This window comes from Sminthopsis crassicaudata, chromosome 1 (assembly GCF_048593235.1).
Source record: "Sminthopsis crassicaudata isolate SCR6 chromosome 1, ASM4859323v1, whole genome shotgun sequence".
Taxonomy (NCBI): Eukaryota; Metazoa; Chordata; class Mammalia; order Dasyuromorphia; family Dasyuridae; genus Sminthopsis; species Sminthopsis crassicaudata.
The window spans coordinates 337,874,176-337,890,981 of NC_133617.1; the positions used below are offsets into that span (position 1 = coordinate 337,874,176).

The 16,806-nt window shown below is 32.8% G+C and overlaps 1 protein-coding gene across 1 annotated transcript in view; it reads right to left on the minus strand.

The window, feature by feature from the left end:
* The window catches only part of ADCY2 (adenylate cyclase 2), a 589,713-nt gene that overhangs the window by 137,540 nt on the left and 435,367 nt on the right, over positions 1 to 16,806 (minus strand). Inside the window, 2 exon segments of the mRNA XM_074279140.1 lie at positions 10,247 to 10,374; positions 15,028 to 15,139. Coding sequence (XP_074135241.1) covers positions 10,247 to 10,374; positions 15,028 to 15,139 — 240 coding nt within the window.

The window sequence follows — 16,806 nt, forward strand, 5'->3', positions numbered from 1 at the left end:
CCTGGGGAGTTGATTAATAGCTTGTTCTATTTCTTTTTCTGAAATGGGACTGTTTAAGCAATTTATTTCCTCCTCTGTTAATCTAGAAAGCCTATATTTTTGGAGGAAGTCTTCCATTTCACTTAAGTTATCAAATTTATTGGCATAAAGTTGGGCAAAGTAACTCCTTATTATTTCTCTAATTTCCTCTTCATTGGTGGAAAGATCCCCCTTTTCATTTGTAAGACTAACAATTTGATTTTCCTCTTTCTTTTTTCTGATCAGATTTACCAAAGGTTTATCTATTTTATTGGCTTTTTCATAAAACCAACTCTTGGTTTTATTTATTAATTCAATAGTTTTTTTACTTTCAATATTATTGATTTCTCCTTTTAATTTTTCTATTTCAAGTTTAATTTTGGGTTGGGGGTTTTTAATTTGGTCTTTTTATAGCCTTTTAAGTTGCAAGCCCAATTCGTTAATCTTCTCTTTCTCTATTTTCTTCAAATAAGCCTCTAAAGATATAAAATTTCCCCTTATTACTGCTTAGGTGCATCCCACAGATTTTGGTATGATGTCTCATCATTGTCATTATCTTGGGTGAAATTATTAATTGTTTCTATAATTTGCTCTTTCACCCAGTCATTCTTTAAGATGAGATTATTCAGTTTCCAATTACTTTTTTGGTCTATTTATCCCTAACTTTTTACTGAATGTAGCTTTTATTGCATTGTGGTCTGAGAAGAAGGCATTTATTATTTCTGCCTTCCTACATTTAATTTTGAGATCTTTATGTCCTAATATATGGTCTATTTTTGTATAGGATCCATGAACTGCTGAGAAGAAAGTATATTCCTTTCTATTACCATTCAATTTTCTCCAAAGGTCTATCATACTTAGTTTTTCTAATGTTCTATTTACTTTTTTAATTTCTTTCTTGTTTGTTTTGTGGTTTGATTTGTCTAAATCTGAGAGTGCAAGGTTGAGATCTCCCACTATTATAGTTTTACTGTCTATTTCTTCTTGCAACTCTCTTAACATTTCCTTTAGAAAGTTAGATGCTATACCACTTGGTGCATATATGTTTAGTATCGATATGGCTTCATTATTTATGCTACCTTTCAGCAGGATATAGTTTCCTTCCTTATCTCTTTTAATTAGATCAACTTCTGCTTTTGCTTGATCTGAGATAAGGATAGCTACCCCTGCTTTTTTGGCTTTACCTGAAGCATAATAGATTCTGCTCCAACCTTTTACCTTTACTCTATATGTATCTCCCTGCTTTAAGTGTGTTTCCTGTAAACAACATATTGTAGGGTTCTGATTTTTGATCCAGTCTGCTATCTGTCTCCATTTGATGGGAGCGTTCATCCCATTCACATTTACAGTTAAAATTACTAATTCTGTATTTCCTGCCATCATATTATCCCCAGATTATGCTTTTTCCCTTGACCCCCCTGAACCCCTTCCCCAATATTTAATTTATAGACCCCCCCTTGTGACGTGCAACCCTCCCTTTTTTTTTTAGTATCCCTCCCCCCTCCCTCCACGTCCCTTCCCTTATTCTCCTTTTCCTTTTCCCTTTTCCTCTCCCCCCTTTTAATGAGGTGAGAGAGAATTCTCTGAAAAAGAAATATGACAATTATTTACTCTTTGAGCCTCTTCTGATGAGAGTAAGATTTACACAATGATTCTCCCCCTCTCTAAATTCCCTCAGATATGGTGTATTTTCTATGCCTCTTCCTAGGATGTAGTTTCCCTCTTTTTATCACTCCCTCCCCTTTTTCTGATACTACCCCCTTCCCTTTACTACACCCCCTCCTTTTTTTCTCTTTTATATCAGTAAAATCAAATTATCCATGCGTACTTTCTATATACCCACAACAGAGATATAGTTCTCAAGGGTTCTGTGTACCTTTTTCTGTTTCTCTTCAGTCTTGTGGATGTAGATCAAATTTTTTGTTTAAGTCTGGTTTTTTTCTTAGAAACATATGGAATTCCTCTATTTCATTGAATGACCATCTTCTTCCATGGAAAAAGATGCTAAACTTAGCTGGGTAGTTTATTCTTGGTTGCAATCCTTGATCTTTTGCCTTTCGGAATATCAGGTTCCAGGCCCTTCTATCTTTTAATGTGGAGGCAGCCAGATCTTGTGTGACCCTTATTGTGGCACCTTGGTATTTAAATTGTTTTTTTCTAGCTGCTTGCAGGATTTTCTCCTTTGTGTGGTAATTCTGCAGCTTAGCCACAATATTCCGTGGTGTTCTTTTTTTAGGGTCTATTTCAGAAGGAGTTCAATGAATTCTTTCAACATCTACTTTCCCCTCTGTTTCTATTATTTCTGGACCGTTCTCTTTGATAATTTCCTGTAAAATAGAATCTAGGCTCTTTTTTTGGTCATAGTTTTCGGGAAGTCCAATAATCCGCAGATTATCTCTCCTAGATCTATTTTCCAGGTCTATAGATTTTCCCAGTAAGTATTTGACATTATTCTCCAGCTTTTCTTTTTTTTTTTTTTTTTTTTTTTTGTTTTGTTTGAATGATTCTTGGGTTCTCAACGAATCATTCATTTCTATTTGTTCCATCCTGACTTTTTTTTTTTTTTTTAATTTTTTTTTTTATTATATATATATATATTTTATAATATTATCCCTTGTATTAATTTTTCCAATTTACCCCCCCTCCCTCTATTCCCTCCCCCCGACGACAGGCAATACCATACATTTTACATGTGTTACAATATAGTCTAGGTACAATACATGTGTGCGAATATCATTTTCTTGTTGCACAATAAACATTAGAATCCGAAGGTACATGCAACCTGGGCAGACAGATATTAGTGCTAACAATTTTCATTCCCCTCCCAGTGTTTCTTCTCTGGGTGCAGCTACCTCTGTCCATCATTGATCAACTGGAAGTGAGTTGGATCTTCTTTATGTTGAAGATTTCCACTTCCATCAGAATACATCCTCATACAGTAATGTTGTTGAAGTGTACAGTGATCTTCTGGTTCTGCTCATTTCACTCAGCATCAGTTGATGTAAGTCTCTCCAAGCCTCTCTATATTCCTCCTGCTGGTCATTTCTTACCGAGCAATAATATTCCATAACCTTCATATACCACAATTTACCCAACCATTCTCCAACTGATGGACATCCATTCATCCTCCAGTTTCTAGCTACAACAAAAAGAGCTGCCACAAACATTTTGGCACATATATGTCTCTTTCCGCTCTTTAGTATTTCTTTGGGATATAATCCCAGTAGTAGCGCTGCTGGGTCAAAGGGTATGCACAGTTTGATAACTTTTTGGGCATAATTCCAGATTGCTCTCCAGAATGGCTGGATTCTTTCGCAACTCCACCAGCAATGTATTAGTGTCCCAGTTTCCCCACATCCCCTCCAACATTTGTCATTATTTGTTCCTGTCATCTTAGCCAATCTGACAGGTGTGTAGTGGTATCTCAGAGTGGTCTTAATTTGCATTTCTCTGATCAGTAGTGATTTGGAACACTCTTTCATGTGAGTGGATATAGTTTCAATTTCTTCCTCTGAGAATTTCCATCCTGACTTTTAAGGAGTTATTTTCTTCTTTCACAGTTTTTGGTTCTTTTTGTAAATGCCCAATTTCGTTTTTAAATGAATTATTTTGCTCTATTGAATTTTTTTCCATTTCCCTAAATTTTTTTTTTGAGAATTATTTTCTTTTTCCAATTCAGAAATCCTATTTTCTTGGGACTTTTTTATCTTCTTCAATTCAGAAATCCTATTTTCTTGAGACTTTTTTATCTTCTCCAATTCAGAAATCCTACTTTCCTGTGATTTTTTTACCTTTTCTAATTCACTAATTTTGTTTCCCTGCATCTCCTGTGAATTCTTTATTTTTTCCAACTCCAATTTCAGGACGTTGTTATTCTCTATCATAGCTTCCCTTTCCTTTCCCCATTTTTCTTCAAACTCTCTTAACTTTTTAATAGTCTCTTCAAGGAGAGAGTTATGTGATGGAGGGCAGGAATCGTTCCCCTTTAGGTTGTTATCTGCTGACTCTCTGCTGTTAACTTCCTCGGGGTTGGATACCTGCTCTTTCTCTGTGTAGAAGGAATCTATGTTTTTTGGGGCTTTTTGCTCATACTTAAAAAATCTTTTGGGGTGTGTCCCTGGGGTAGGAAATTATTTATTTATTTCTTTACCAGCTTCCTCCCAGACCAGATGGATGCAGCGGCCCCTGGGCCTGAGCTAAGAGAGAGCTCTGGGAGAGAGTTCCCCACCCCCTCCCTGGAAGTGCCTCAGAGGTGACTAGCACTGCTGTGCTTTGAGGGTGCTGTGTTTTAGCAGCTTCCCTGAGGTTGAGACTGAACAGTAAACGCGACTCAAAGTGTAGCCTATGCGTCCCTGTGGGGCGTGGATGTCTGCAGCAGGTGACGTGAAAAGCCCCTGCACTCAAACTGGAAGTGTCTGCCAGAAACCGGTCCCTAGTTCAAAGGTTTCGCTTCTTTGGGACTTCTCTTCCACAGCCTGCAGTGGAGCCAGGCACTATGAATTACCGCCCCGCCCACTTTTCAATCTCTTAACTACCCCCAGGTGAAAGCCTGGATTGCCTGTGTTGGCCACCCCCACCCAGTGCTGAGATCTGCTGAGTCACCCCCGGGATCCGGGAAGATCCAATTTGGTTTTAAATTTTAAAGTGGCTTAGATTTCTCTTCTGAACTGCTGTATTATAAGCAGAGAAGAGCCAACAGCCCATTATCCCAGTGGCTTCTCTGATCCCAGAGCCCTCCCCTGCGCGACCGGCGCAGTGTGCCACTACCCCACCGTCTGCGCTGGCCTCTCTTCTTCCTCCCCTGGGAGCTGACCTTTCCTGCTGAAACTCCAGATTCTCTTCAGCTGGTAAGTTGTGCTTCCAATCCTTGTGGATTCTATCAGTCCAGTGCTATTTCTGAGGCTGGTTATATCTGGTTGGTTGTGAGGGAAGAAAGGAGCTTACACAGTGGCGTGTATCTTCTCCGCCCTCTTGGCTCCGCCCCCCGCTGAATTATTTTTTTAAAAAGGTTTTAATTTCAAGTACAGTAAATGGTGTCAGATATAACCCACAGAAATAAAAAAAAAATCTATTTGTAGTTTTTAATTTTAATTCAAAGGAATTCTGAGATGAAAAAGTTTGAGAACCACTGAATTAGTGGGTAATTCTGCCTCTTCCCCATCCAATCCATAGGATTATATTAATTTTACAGAATTAAATTATTCTGGATTATAAACTTGTAGCATTTGCTTTTTGGAATATTGTAATAAAAGATCTTCATTTTAGTACCAGCTGTCAGATTTCATGTGATCCTAATTATGACCATTTTGTGAATGTTTACACTATTTTTTGGTTGATATTGAAGTTCTTATTTTTGATTATGTCATCCATAAAGTGTTGGAGGGTTTTTTGTTTTTTTTTTGCCGGGGTGTGGGGAGGATGGTGGATGGGTTGATGGTATGGAGATTGTTTTTAGAAAATAATTTATGCATTCTTTCTATCTTTGCTTGGTCCTCTAGTTCTGATATATCTAAGCAATTTTACTTTATGATTTTTTGAAATAACATTCAAGCTTTCTAAAAAAATCATAATTTTCAGCGAGTGTAGTTATTTTAAAATTATATCTATTCAATTTTTTCCAGGTTAGTTATTTTTAATATAAGATACCCTATATTGTATTCTATTTTCTAATATATTTTGCTATCTCATGAAGTCTTTTTCTGCTATTCCCTACTTTTCAGGGAGTTCATTTTTTGAGTGGGTTGCCACTCTTTCTTCTTGGCAATTTATTGTACTTAAAATTATTTCTTCCAGTGGTTTTATTTCATTTTTAATAATCTCTTATTTCACATCTTCTATGTTTAATGTAATACATGAGAATCCATTTTTTTTTCCTTTTGAGTTGCTTTCTAGAGCCCTTATGGAGTTATATTTGATTAGATCAGAACAAATGAGATGTTTAGAAAATAGTCCCTGGTTTATAGATACTTAATACCTGCTCTTCCCTCCTCCTTATTTGTAATAATTTGATAATGATGGACATTTTCTTTGATTTATTCATCTTTCCAAGTTTAGTTCCTTAACAACAACTTTAAAAAACATTAGGCCAGACTCAAGCTTCTGCTGAAGTTTTAGATTTATTGGTCAACCCAGTTTCATCTGGTTCTGCATTTCCTAGACTCTTTGATGATCCCCACCTCTTGGGTTAAATTCCAGACTACAGGAGGGAGCCAGTTTAAATCAGTTTGTCTTTTTGGCCAATTGTTAAATTTTCTGTGTGATTAGCAACACTTTGGAAATCGGAAATTGTTGTAAATTAATATTGAATTTAAAACAATATTGTTGAAGAAAATGTTAATAACACAGATTAAGTTTTTCTGGACACCCAGTTGTTAAAACATTTACCAGAAAATCTTTGGTTTAGCCCTCCCCCCCTCCCCCCGAATAGTTGAGATTAAGTGCTAGTTCTTTAGAATATATTCTGGGATTTTAGGACAGAGTATTAGAAACCTAAGAATTCTATTTGAATCTTTCAAGACTTCTGGACTTTCTCAACGGATCCTTTTATTTTTGCTGCCTGTGTTTTTAGAAACACATAAAAGCCAACCTTCTTGCATAATATCACACAGCTAGCTAATAGGTATTATTTTGTCAACATAAAAGAAAATTCTCATTAAAAAGCTTCAGTATTTTACATGATAATACTACTATTAATAATGATTAGCATTTATATAGTGATTCAAGGTTTTTAAAACAACTCTACATGTTTTCTCCTTTGAGTTTCATAACAATCCTTTGAAGTAGCTGATATCATTACCTTTATTTTACAGATAAGAAAAGGAACTTGAAAAGTTAAATTACTAGTCCAAGGTTACACAGTAAATGTTTGATGTAGAATTTGAACTTCAATCTTCCTGACTCTGAGTCCAGCCTTCAATTCTTATAGTAGTCAATATATCATATTAGACATCTTAAAGTTCATTGCTCTAAATGATTGATTTTAAAAAATCATTGTGTCATTTTGTTTTAATAGTTAATAGTAAACGCAAGTCAAAATCATAGAAGAAAGGGAAAAAAAGAATGGGGTATAATTCCATAAAAAATATAAAATACATGCAAAAATAGTATATGAAAAGATATATGGTTACACTGAAGTCATATTGTTATCTTTAGCCTAAAGAAAATGAAAGAATTGTAATTCAGGAGAAAACATGAAGAAATTTGGAGCTGCTTATTGCTATAGCATAAAGAGAAGACTGTGACAGTCTATGTTACCATAGGAGAAACCAAAAACTTTTTAAAAAATGTTATTAAACTGAGCTAAAAGTTGCCCTTCCTGATGCTAGACACAGAAAAGAGACTCCCTGAAAGTGATATAGAAATACCTCACAACAAGATATAGAAATCATTTCCCCTCTCCCCCCCACCCAGGGAATGATTTTTGTTGTTGTTTTAAATAAAAACTACCAAAATTTGTCCAACCATTATAATAGTGAAACAATTGTGGTTAGCAATTTGTGAAAAAATTTCTGGATTTCCTTTTTGAAAGGTTGGGAATTTAAAGAAAGTGTCCTAAAAATTTATCATAGGAGTCTAACTTGCACTCTATGTTTTAATATTTGTGAGAAAGTGCAATATTCACTGAACTTCAGTTACTCATATATTACCAGAAAAAGCCAAATTAGGCACGTAGTCAAGAGAAGACATTAAGTTTGTGCAAGACTAATGAGCTGATCCTTTTGGTTGAATGTACTGGTCAATTTAATTACACACAAGCTTCTTAAAGCAGCTGCACAAATATTTCATTCTTTTATATAGACTGACCTTGATTAAATGGAATAATATTTTTCATTTTCATATTAATAATCTAATTGCTACATCAAAAATTCTTGCAGTTGGTTTGTTTAAAATTTGCAATAATAATATAAAATATCTTTCTTGTTTTAAAAATATTAATAAGCTAGTTATCCAAAATCTTTTTGGAAAGTTAACAAGACATATAAATATACATATTTGTAATCCATAAACTATTCATATAAATAAAACAAATTCCCTAATTCTTGTATCTGATGTATTTCTTTACTTTTGTACCAATAAGAAAACCTTAATTTTTTCCAAATCTGCTGATAATAATCTATAGTGGACAAAGTACTGCATCACAAGTAATGTCACCTAATTAGTTTGCGGCACGGCAGATAATAAAGGTAAGAAATACTCTGAAGTATTCTGATGGCACACAGAAGCAATTTTCTTCAACTGGGCTTATTGAGCCAATGAAAAAGAAGCCTGAATATATTTTCCAATTTTTCTTACTGTATTGGTCCATCAAGATTGCTAATCAAAGTTGTGAAATATATTTCTAAAATTCTTGATATAACAAAATGATTCTAGTTTAATTTTCCTGATAGTTCATCAATATGTAGATATAGCTAATATAATTATCCTTGGAGAACCAGTGGAGGGGATAGGAAAAACAATATAAAACTGCACACTTTTTCCTTTGAAAAATCTTTCCCACTTGATTGAAGGGAGAAAACAAATTCCTTCAGTAATAAAGGCTTTCTCTTTCCTTCACTTTGCTTTCCATTTCTAGACTAATAATTATAACAAAGTTCATTTTGGAACTGAAGAACATCCTTCAAGTTCAAACCAGGAACATGATATTTTGATCAAGAAACTTTTTTTTTTTTTGGATAAAGCAAGAATTTTAACATCAAAGAATTTAAAAGATTCCATTTTATGAAGGATTTAGATATTTCCAGATACTTGCTAGTGATAGGAATTAGAGAGTACTTCCTCTAGTTAGCTCTTTCTTTTCCCATTTCGTTACTTTTTCATCTCTTCTTATATCTTTGATGCTGGTGAACTGAGTTTTCCTGACAGCCAGTTGTGGGAACAAACACTAAGTTAGAAAGAAAGGCTCCTATAACCCTGTGATATTCAATTAGAGAAGTTAGCTGTTAGACTGAAACCATCATCTGTTTCTTCTTTCCCATATCAATACTGTCTCATTCTAAATTTTGAAAGAAAATCTTATTTATAAATATCTTTCAACCTCTATTCACTTCACTTTATGCTATTTCCTGCTCTCTCTTTATATGTGATTCTATTATAAATACATATTGTCATATATATTCATATCTTCACACAAAGCTTATTTTCTTATTAACAGGAAATTATAAAGAACTATATGCACGGACATAATTATTACTTCTGTTTTTGAGTGAAAATATTTGAGGAAGACCAAGTTATATAAATAACTAAATTTTTACCCCCTTATAACAAAGGGTAAACTAACCAAATATTATCATTATTATTATTATTATTATTATTAATAATAATAATAATAATAATGATAATATTTGTATAGTGCCTACTATATGCCAACAATGTGCTAAGTAATTTACAAATATTTTCTCATTTAATCCTTTAAACAATCCAGTGAGTTACAGCTCTCTTTTTATAGTTGAGGAAATTTAGGGAAGAAAAGATTACATTATTTGCCCAAGATCACATAGCTATTAAGGCTGAGGCTGAATTTGAATTTAGTTCTTACTGAGTCCAGGTCTAGTTAACCTTAAGACACTATGAAACCTAGCTACCCCAGAATAGACCTCAATTTTCTTACAAGACCAATGAAGGCTTTAAATTTGAGAGAATCTTTAATGTTCCTTCTAGCTTAAATTCTCATGATCTCACTGGTAAATTTTCCTTTATATGTAACATGAATGATATAATCTAGAAATAATCTAAGGTTCTAATTTTCTTGTTCTATGTTCCATGTGTCTTAAAAAAGGATATTTTATTTTGATACAAGATCCTTCATTTTACAAAGTACACTCCCTAAGGAGAAAAAGAAAGGGTTATGGATTATTAATGGAAAGAAAAACTTAAGCAGTATGGTAAAAACATTGAATGTTGTATCGCCAAGCTGGTTTTATTTACATTGCTATGGTCATCACATGAGTAATTATTTTAGGTCAACTTTCTCCATTTTGCATCACTTCATGGTGTTTTCTGCATGTTTTTCTGAATTTTTCATACTCATTTTTTCATGGCATAATAATGTCTCATGTTAATAGACTTTAATTTATTTAATCATTTTCTAGTACTTGAACACATTGTCTTTCTAGCCTTGTTATGACTAATAATGCTGAAACTTTAAAAAATATACTTAAAACTATCCTAAAGAAACAGTGCAGTCAAGGATAAAAATTTTTAGATCATTTAAATTTTAAATTGAACTTACTTTATGGCTTCACACATATCTAGTCCCATTTTCACACAGTTCTTGGCATGGTTTGGAAGAGATATAGGAAGGCCAGACACACAGTAGTAGCAGTCTCCTAAAATTTTGATTCTCATGCATTCATTTTCCTGAAAGAAAAAAAAAATGATATTAATAGCATGAAGTCCTTGCACTCTGGTCTGATATTTAGATTCATGTAATATGAATTGTTTTATTCTTATTGATAACAATATGTAGTCAACTATGCTTGAAGTAATAGAAAAATCAAGCAAGGGATTGTCTATTACTGTTAATAGTTCAACTCGTTCATTCATTTTGGAAAAAGACAAGAAGGGTAAGTAAATAACGCAAGAAGGAGAGTGGCCAAAATAACCTAGCATAAACTGTACTTATTCAGAAGCTTGTATATAAAGTTAAAAAAAAAAAGAATTAAATTTTATTTGATCAAAAGACTCTGGCCTGACTTTCCTATAGTTTGTCAATGAAAACTTTTCTCATTTTTAACATTCATTAAGGATTTTCAATTATTGCATTCATTACCTTTAAATAAAGAAAATACAAAAAAAATAGCTACAGAAAAATATAGAGCTCTTCATGAAAGTTTATTCATAGACAAACTCATACACAAATATAAAGATTCATAAAAAGAGAATGAAAAAGCTTATGTTTATTTTAAAACTAATCTTAAATCTGTTAGTTTGCCTAGTATTCCTCTTTTCTTCTTTCATAAATAAAAATAGAAGCCAGTGCTCCTTTTGACATCTACTACAGAAAACCTAAATTTTGCATTTAATAATTCCAGATAATAAAATATAATTTTAATCCACTGTAAAAAAGCAAAAAAAAACCCAATATATTTTAGTAATGAGTCCCTCTGCTACTTTATAAATATAGATCTGAATTTCAAAAGAACATGAAATTTATGAAAATAAACAAATGAATTAATTTTTTCATAGTTAAAATTCACATTAAATTTAATATACTAAGCTTGTGTTTGCTTGAGATACTTTTCATTTTAATTTCATTGTTTTTTGATACTTTTTATTTTATTTTAATTTTTAAAATTAATTTTATAATTATAACTATTTTTTGACAGTACATATATATGGGTAATTTTTTACAATATTATCTCTTGCACTCACTTCTGTTCCAAATTTTCCCCTCCTTCCCTCCACCCTCTCCCCTAGATGGCGGGCAATCCCATACATGTTAAATGTATTATAGTATATCCTAGATACAATATATGTGCGCAGAACCGAATTTCTTGTTGAAGAATTGGATTCAGAAGGTAAAAATAACCTGGGAAGAAAAACAAAAATGCAAACAGTTTACACTCATTTCCCAGTGTTCCTTCTCTGGGTGTAGCTGATTCTGTCCATCATTGATCAATTGGAACTGAATTAGATCTTCTCCTTGTTGAAGGTATCCACTTCTATCAGAATACATCCTCATACAGTATCGTTGTTGAAGTGTATAATGATCTCCTGGTTCTGCTCATCTCACTTAGCATCAGTTCATGTAAGTCTCTCCAAGCCTCTCTGCATTCATCCTGCTCGTCATTTCTTACAGAACAATAATAGTCCATAATATTCATTTCCATAATTTACCCAACCATTCTCCAGTTGATGGGTATCCATTCATTTTCCAGTTTTTAGCCACTACAAAAAGGGTTGCCATAAACATTTTGGTATATACAGGTCCCTCTCCCTTCTTTAGTATTTCTTTGGGATATAAGCCCAGTAGTAGTACTGCTGGATCAAAGTGTATGAACAGTTTGATAACTTTTTGGGCATAATTCCCGATTGCTCTCCAGAATGGTTGGATTCTTTCACAATTCCACCAACAATGTATCAGTGTCCCAGTTTTCCCACAGCCTCTCCAACATTCATCATTATTTTTTCCTGTCATCTTAGCCAATCTGACAGGTGTTTAGTGGTATCTCAGAGTTGTCTTAATTTACCTTTTTTCTGAGCAATAGTGAATTTGAACACTCTTTCATATAAGTGGAAATAGTTTCAATTTCATCATCTGAGAATTGTCTGTTCATATCCTTTGACCATTTATAAATTGGAGAATGGCTTGATTTCTTATAAATTAAAGTCAGTTTTCTACATATTTTGGAAATGAGGCCTTTATCAGAACATTTAGTTGTAAAAATGTTTTCCTAGTTTGTTACTTCCCTTCTAATCTTGTTTACATTATTTTTGTTTGTACAAAAGCTTTTTAATTTGATGTAATCAAAATTTTTCTATTTTGTGATCAATAATGATCCCTAGTTCTCCTTTGGTCACAAATTCCTTCCTCCTCCACAAGTCTGAGAGATAAACTATCCTATATTCCTCTAATTTATTTATGATCTCATTCTTTATGCTTAAATCATGGACCCATTTTGATCTTATCTTGGTATGTAGTGTTAAGTGTGGGTCCATGCCTAATTTCTGTCATACTAATTTCCAGTTTTCCCAGCAGTTTTTGTCAAATAATGAATTCTTATCCCCAAAGTTGGGATCTTTGGGTTTGTCAAACACTAGATTGTTATTTTTATTCACTATTTTGCCTTGTGAATCTAACCTATTCCACTGATCAACTAGTCTATTTCTTAGCCAATAACAAATGGTTTTGGTGACTGCTGCTTTATAATATAGTTTTAGTTCAGGTACAGCTAGGCTACCTTCATTTGATTTTTTTTTCATTAATTCCCTTGAAATTCTCGACCTTTTGTTATTCCATATGAATTTTGTTGTTATTTTTTTAGGTCAGTAAAATAGTTTCTTGGGAGTTTGATTGGTATAGCACTAAATAAATAGATTAGTTTAGGGAGTATTGTCATCTTTATTATATTTGCTTGGCCTATCTAAGAGCACTTCATGTCTTTCCAATTATTAAATCTGACTTTATTTTTGTGGCAAGTGTTTTGTAATTTTGCTTATATAATTTCCTGACTTTCTTTTAGTATATAGATTCCCAAATATTTTATACTATTGACAGTTATTTTGAATGGAATTTCTCTTTGTATCTCTTGTGTTGAATTTTGTTGGTGATGTATAAAAATGCTGAGAACTTATGTGGATTTATTTTATATCCTGCAACTTTGCTAAAGTTGTGAATTATTTCTAATAGCTTTTTATTAGAATCTCTGGGGTTCTCTAAGTATACCATTATATCATCTGCAAAGATTAATTTCATTGTTAACAATGAATTGCTGAAAAAATTAACAAAATTAATTTGGACATATGAAAAGCCAAGAATATCAAAATAATTATTGGGAAAAATATAAAAGAAGATGGTCCATCAGTACTAGATGTTAAATTTTATTATAAGGTGGTAATTATCAAAACTGTGGTATTGTCCAAGAAATAGAAAGGTAGATAAGTGAAACAGAGTAGCTATACAACCCACAACAGTAAATGATTATATTAACTTTGTGTCTGATAAATGTAAAGATTTAAGATTTTACATAAGAATTCACTATTTGGTAAAATTGTTGGGAAAGCTAGAAACAATATCACAGACACTAGATGTAGAACAGTATCTTACGCTATTTACCAAGATGAGGTCAAATTAATACATGACCTAGACATAAAAGGATATATCATGAATAAAATGGAAGAACAATCATACTTATGAATAATCTGTGAATTAAGAAAAGAATATTGTGAAATGTAAAATGGATAATTTTAATTACATAAAATTAAAAAAAGTTTTGTACAAATAAAATCAATATAGCCAAGATTAGAAGGAAAGCAGAAAATTAAGGAAAACCATATAGACAATCTATTGAAAAAATGTCATATCTTAAACGTATAGAGAAAATTGTCAAATTTATAAGAATATGAATCATTTCCCAATTAAGAAATGGTCAAGTGATATGAACAAGCAATTTTTGGATAAAGAAGTCAAAGCTATAGATGTGGTCATATGAAAAAAATGCTTTAAATCATTATTAATTAGAGAAATACAAACTAAACTTTGAGATATCATAATCACATTTTTATTATTTACATTGAAGGAGAGGTTTCTACCACAAATGAAACCACAATTACTTGAAGGTTGAGTCCTATGTCACATCTGAAATTTAGTTTCTTACTTTTTTGGCTAATTATTTCAATTAACAAAAAAGTCAAATAAGACAATAGTAAATAAAGGAAGGTGAGTGGGTTCAAATATCACCGTATAGTTGTTCAAAGAAGAGTTCTTGATAAGTTATGTATATGAAAGTGTTAAAAACTGTCAAATCAATGAGGGTTTGGGTTAAAGTACTATATCTAATTACTTGATGCATACATACATATGGAGGATTCTCAAACAAATACTTTAAAGACAGTAAAATATAGACAAATTAATTTTTACTTTTTGGACACTAATAACTGTCATTTATGTGTTTTAAGGTTTGCAAAGCAATTCACAAATATTATCTCATTTGGTTCCGGAGGAAATCAACCTGTAACTTGGCAGTGCCATGTTCATGAGGTGGCTTCTAAGAATAGGTGTTACATAGCTAAAAATCCAGGGAAAAATACTGAGACAGATAGATGTTAAGTGACTAGCCAGAGGCTTATAGCTAATGTCTATAGCTACAGTTGAGCTAAGATCTTCCTGATTCAGTAACCAGTATTCTATTCACAGCTGCCTGTAATGTTCTCAATTGGATTAAAGTAACATGACAAAAAGTACACTTTTTTTGGTATGATGTAGGACATTCATTTTTTCTGAAAAGGTGAATTTTAAAAAAGGAATAGGGGTAGGCAATGAAGCAGATGGTACTTCTTACCATGACTCACCTTGGCAATTTGATCAAACTTTCCAAAAAGTTCATTCAGCATGTGTACCAGTTCTCCTGGAGAGCAGTCACTAGCCAGACGGGTGAATCCAACAATGTCAGCATACAATATGCTGTCAAAATAAAGGAATCAATACTTGAAACTGTATTTGTTAAGAAAAAAAATATTTCCCTATAAATGATGACTAATTTATTAATTTCACATGAAGAATATAGTTTCTATGAGGTCTGATTGCCTGCATATTTTCTTGAATTCTTCCTTATTTTGAATATTTTTCTTTGTAAAAATTTACACAGAACTTACTTGAGGTTAGGTGTTATTTCAAAGATGAAAAACAACCATCTACTTTTAATTTTCTACTTTGAACTTTTCACTTTGATTCCATTAACACTTGCAGAATCATTACTGAGAGCTAGTAAAAATGAGTTGGGACACAGAAATGATAATGATAATGTGTTTACTTAGGAAAACCTTCCCAGAACACATGGAAAAATGAAAAGATCCCTGCATTTGTGACTGCCATGGCTATTATTATGTATTAAGTGACCTTTCACTTAATCTCTTTTAGGCTTGGGTACTTTATATGAAACAGGAATAATATTTACACTATCTGCCTCAGGGATTGTTATAAGCATAAAAGATATTAACGTGTGTAAAGTGTTCTGTAAGAATAAAATACAATTCAATGAAATGTATAATAATAATGGTGACTCACAGAATTGGAGACTATCCTAGACACAGAAAGGAATTTCATTTATTGTATTCCCAAGTATCTATCCAACTTTATCTTAAGGGCAAGTGAAGAGAGAGAACCTTCCACCTACCAACAGAAGTGCCGTCCACTTATGGCTAGCTCTAAACTGTTAAGATTTATTTCCTTTTTCTTTTTTCTTTTTTGCTAAGGTAACTGGGGTTAAGTAACTTGCCCAGGGTCACATAGCCAGGAAGTGTTAAGTATCTGAGGACAAATTTGAACTCAGATCCTTCTGACTTCAGGGCTGGTGCTCTATCCACTGTCAAGATTTCTTTCTTAACAGAGTTTTGTTTTCTTCATTGAATATGCCTTTCTTACTTTTCTGCTCATGCCTGATTTAGTACTTTGTTTTACATTTCTCTAATATACTCATCTTTTCTAGTTAGTGCCTCAGAGAACAATAGGACAAATCATGTTTCCCTTCCTCCCCTTTTTGGCATGATAATCTCCAAAATATATAGCTACAGCAGATATGGTTTGAATTTAAGAGGTGGGTCATTGCTAAGTCATCTCAACTTTTGTCTTGCTACTGGACTCTGGTGACTGGAGGATATAGTAGCTGATGATGTCCAATTCACTCACAAGTCAAGATAACATCTTTATGTAACACATTGGTCTTCTTTGAGAATGAAGAACCAACCATAATACAACAATGAATTCAAGCTCCTTCATCTTTACCTAGTTGCTTTAACCAAAACAAACAAACAAACAAAAAACTATATAAATTCCAGTTCTGCACTTGATAAAGTGAAAGAGAAAGCTGACAGCAGGCTGCTACATTAGGAGAACATGTTATATCAAATGTAAAAGACTCAGAACAAAAAAATACACTTAACATCACTTTGGTAACTAAATAAAACTTAATTTTGTTTTAGGACAACATCAAGATGATTGTGTTTGCACACACCTGTCTTCTTTTATTCTAAGTATCAACATTGATTTTTCATATTTGAGTGGGCAAACAATTAGTTTACTGAATTATCTCATGTGTTGTCATTGGATTAACTAGGTGGAAAAACTGTTCC